This window comes from Eretmochelys imbricata, chromosome 20, assembly GCF_965152235.1.
Source record: "Eretmochelys imbricata isolate rEreImb1 chromosome 20, rEreImb1.hap1, whole genome shotgun sequence".
NCBI classification, from domain to species: domain Eukaryota; kingdom Metazoa; phylum Chordata; order Testudines; family Cheloniidae; genus Eretmochelys; species Eretmochelys imbricata.
In genome coordinates, this window is record NC_135591.1 from 302,633 (window position 1) to 306,432 (window position 3,800).

At 71.6% G+C, this 3,800-nt stretch overlaps 1 protein-coding gene across 1 annotated transcript; it reads left to right on the forward strand.

Moving 5' to 3' along the window:
* Positions 1–2,640: 2,640 nt before the first annotated feature.
* Positions 2,641–3,565, forward strand: COX14 (cytochrome c oxidase assembly factor COX14). Its single transcript, XM_077838746.1, has 2 exons — positions 2,641–2,797; positions 3,131–3,565. Exon 2 carries the CDS (start codon positions 3,140–3,142, stop codon positions 3,317–3,319), a length of 180 nt encoding a protein of 59 aa, XP_077694872.1. The 5' UTR covers positions 2,641–2,797; positions 3,131–3,139; the 3' UTR covers positions 3,320–3,565.
* Positions 3,566–3,800: the final 235 nt, after the last annotated feature.

Consider the following 3,800-nt stretch of genomic DNA (forward strand, 5'->3'; position numbering starts at 1 on the left):
AGCAGCTGATGTCACACGGGGGGGGCCAGGGGGGTAGCAGCTGATGTCACACTGGGGGGGCAGGGGGTAGCAGCTCATGTCACGCGGGGGGGCCAGGGGGGGTAGCAGCTAATGTCACACTGGGGGGGCAGGGCGTAGCAGCTCATGTCGCGGGGGGGGACGGGGTAACAGCTGATGTTACACGGGGGGGGCAGGGGATAGCAGCTGATGTCACACTGGGGGGGCAGGGGGTAGCAGCTGATGTCACACGGGGGGGCAGGGGGTAGCAGCTCATGTCGCGGGGGGGGCAGGGGGTAGCAGCTCATGTCGCGGGGGGGCAGGGGGTAGCAGCTGATGTCACGCGGGGGGGGGGGCAGGGGGTAGCAGCTCATGTCGCGGGGGGGGCAGGGGGTAGCAGCTGATGTCACGCGGAGGGGGCAGGGGGGGTAGCAGCTCATGTCGCGGGGAGGCAGGGGGGTAGCAGCTGATGTCACGCGGGGGGGGCAGGGGGTAGCAGCTGATGTCACGTGGGTGGGCAGGGGGTAGCGGCTCATGTCGCGGGGGGGCAGGGGGTAGCAGCTCATGTCACCCTGGGGGGGCAGGAGGTAGCAGCTCATGTCACGCGGGGGGGGGCAGGGGGTAGCAGCTCATGTCGCGGGGGGGCAGGGGGTAGCAGCTGATGTCACGCGGGGAGGGAGGGGGTAGCGGCTCATGTCGCGGGGGGGCAGGGGGTAGCAGCTGATGTCGCGGGGGGGCAGGGGGTAGCAGCTCATGTCGCGGGGGGGGCAGGGGGGTAGCAGCTGATGTCACGCGGGGGGGGCAGGGGGTAGCAGCTCATGTCACACATGGCGGGGCAGGGGGTAGCAGCTGATGTCACGCGGGGGGGGCAGGGGGTAGCAGCTCATGTCGCGGGGGGGCAGGGGGTAGCAGCTGATGTCACACTGGGGGGGGCAGGGGGGAGCAGCTCATGTCGCGGGGGGGGCAGGGGGTAGCAGCTGATGTCACGCGGGGGGGGCAGGGGGGTAGCAGCTCATGTCGCGGGGGGGCAGGGGGTAGCAGCTGATGTCACGCGGGGGGGGCAGGGGGTAGCAGCTCATGTCGCGGGGGGGGGCGGGGGGTAGCAGCTGATGTCACGCGGGGGGGGGCAGGGGGTAGCAGCTCATGTCACGCGGGGGGGGGCAGGGGGTAGCAGCTGATGTCACGCGGGGGGGGCAGGGGGTAGCAGCTGATGTCACGCGGGGGGGGCAGGGGGTAGCAGCTCATGTCACGCGGGGGGGGCAGGGGGTAGCAGCTGATGTCACGCGGGGGGGGCAGGGGGTAGCAGCTCATGTCGCGGGGGGGGGCGGGGGGTAGCAGCTCATGTCACGCGGGGGGGGCAGGGGGTAGCAGCTCATGTCACGCGGGGGGGGGCAGGGGGTAGCAGCGGATGTCACGCGGGGGGGGCAGGGCGTAGAGTCACGGTGGGAGGCGCGTGGGGAAGGAGCCCGTGGAGGGGCGGAGCGGAGGCGAACGGAGCCGGGCGGACCCCGGCTCTGCCCCACGAGCGGGGCGGGAGGCTGGGGCAGGAGCGGTCGCCGCAGGACAGACTCCCGGGTGACGGGGCTGGGGCGGGAGCCAGCGGCACCGGGCGGCGGCCGCTGCAGGCTCGCGTGTTCCCGGGCCCGCCTGCGTCCGCGAGGGGAACCGGAGGCTCGCGAGCTGCAGCCCGCCAAAGCCCGTCTCCGCGCTGCCGCGCCCGCCCGCTCCCTGCACTGAAGCAGCCCCGGAGCCTGGTGCCCTGAGGGAGGGCTGGAGAGCGCGGCCCGGCCCCCCCGGAGCGCGCCCCCCCAAAGCGCGGCCCCCCCCCAAAACGCGCCCCCCCCCAGAGCGCGGCCCCCTGGAGCGCGCCCCCCGAGAGCGCGGCCCTCCCGGAGCGCGCCCCCCCACAGCGCAGCCCCCCCGGAGCGCGCCCCCCCGGAGCGCGGCCCCCCCCAGAGCGCGCTCCCCCAAAGCGCGCCCCCGCCAAAGCGCGGCCCCCCAAAGCACGGCCCCCCCCGGAGCGCGCCCCCCCGAGCGCAGCCCCCCCGGAGCGCGGCCCCCCCCAGAGCGCGCTCCCCCAAAGCGCGCCCCCCGCCAAAGCACGGCCCCCCCCGGAGCGCGGCCCCGGCACAGGCTGAGGGGTTTGGAGGCGGCCCCTCCCCGCCGCTCCCTCAGGCGGTATCCGGGAGCCGCCGGGGCCAGCGGGGCTGGGCATAGCGGGCGGGTGCGGGGCCGTGGTGCGGGCACCAGGGGTGCTGCCGCGCCCCGCGCCTCCCCCCCCCCCGGCGTGACGGGGTTTCCGCAGGGGCGGGGGATACTGAGCTCTGAGCCCCCCCTACCCCCCGCCGGGCCCGGCCCGGAGCATCAAGGGGCACGTGGGGCCCGGGGGCTCCGCTCTGCCGGGGGGACGGGGGGCGCCTGTGACCGTGCACGTGACTGGGGGGGTCACGTGCCAGACGCCCTGTGGCCGGCTAGGCTAATGAGCAACGCAGGGACAGGCAGAGGGGGAGACAGCGCGCGTCACTTCCCCAGCCCCCCAACCGCCATTGGCTCCCCCATCGCCCCGCCCGAGGGGGGCAGATACCCACGGAGACTACAGCTCCCAGCATGCACCGGCCTAGATCGCCCTGCGCTGCGGCACCTGACTTCCGCCGCCCGGCTGGGAACACGTGACCGGAAGGGCGTCGCCTCTGGGAACGGTGACTGGGCTGAGGGCGGGGTGCGCGCGAGGCGTCCAACCCGGAACTGCCGCCGACCCCGGTCTCCGAGACGCGTCCTCTCGCAGCGCGCCCGGCAGGAGGTGACGGTCGCGGGGGCTGGCCCCGCCCTGCCGCTCGGCGCGCGGGGGGGCGGGTCGCTCCGGGCGGCGGCGGCGGGAGGCCGCGGTCGGTGTGCGAGGCTCGGGGGCCCGCGGCCATGGGCAGCCGGGCTGCTCCCGGCCCCGCGGGGACCTGCCGGAGCCCGGCCGGCTTCGGGCGCGCCCAGGCTCGCCGCGGGAGGGGTCCGTCCCCCGCCCCCGGAGGGGACGGGCCTGCGCTCTCTCGGGCGAAGCGCGTTGGGCCCCGCGGGCTCTGGCCGCCAGGCCTCGGCGGGCCGCGGCACCCGCGGCTGAGACCGGCCTTGTGTTTTCCAGGGTACGAGCATGGCCTCCGCCAAGCAGCTCGCGGACTTTGGGTATAAGGCCTTCTCCGGCTCCATGATGCTTCTGACCGTCTACGGGGGCTATCTCTGCAGCGCCAGGGTTTACCGCTACTTCCAGCGCCAGAAAGCCCTGAAGCCGCCTGAACAGAACCAGCTAAAGACAGGGGTCGTTGAGGACTGAGTCCTGCTCTCTGGCCGGCTGCATGGCCAGAGCCTAGGTTGAGATTACTCCTGCTGCAGTAATCAGGTAGCACGTGCAACCCTTCCCGATCACAAATGAGGGCTAGCTAGCTTGGATCACTTGGGGTTTTCCTCAGGCACACTACCCTGTCTTGAGTTTTTCTGCACCAGTGAGACGTTACAAAGTAACTCTGTGTAAGCATCGTAAGCATCTGTTTTGATCACGTGATTAAATATTTTACTTATTTCTCCTCTTGTCAGTATGTGACTAGAACCACCTGAGTGGAGGAGTAAGTCAGTTAAATCAACATCAATACACAATTTTACTCAAAGCCCCTCACGGGGGGGGTGTCTGCCTTGATGCCATTCTTCTAAAATTATCCACTTCCAGGCCAGCAAACTGAATAGCCGCAGGTTGAGGGAGACTGAGGGCTTGTCTACACTTAAAAACACTGTAGCTGTATCCCTATAATGCTTCAATG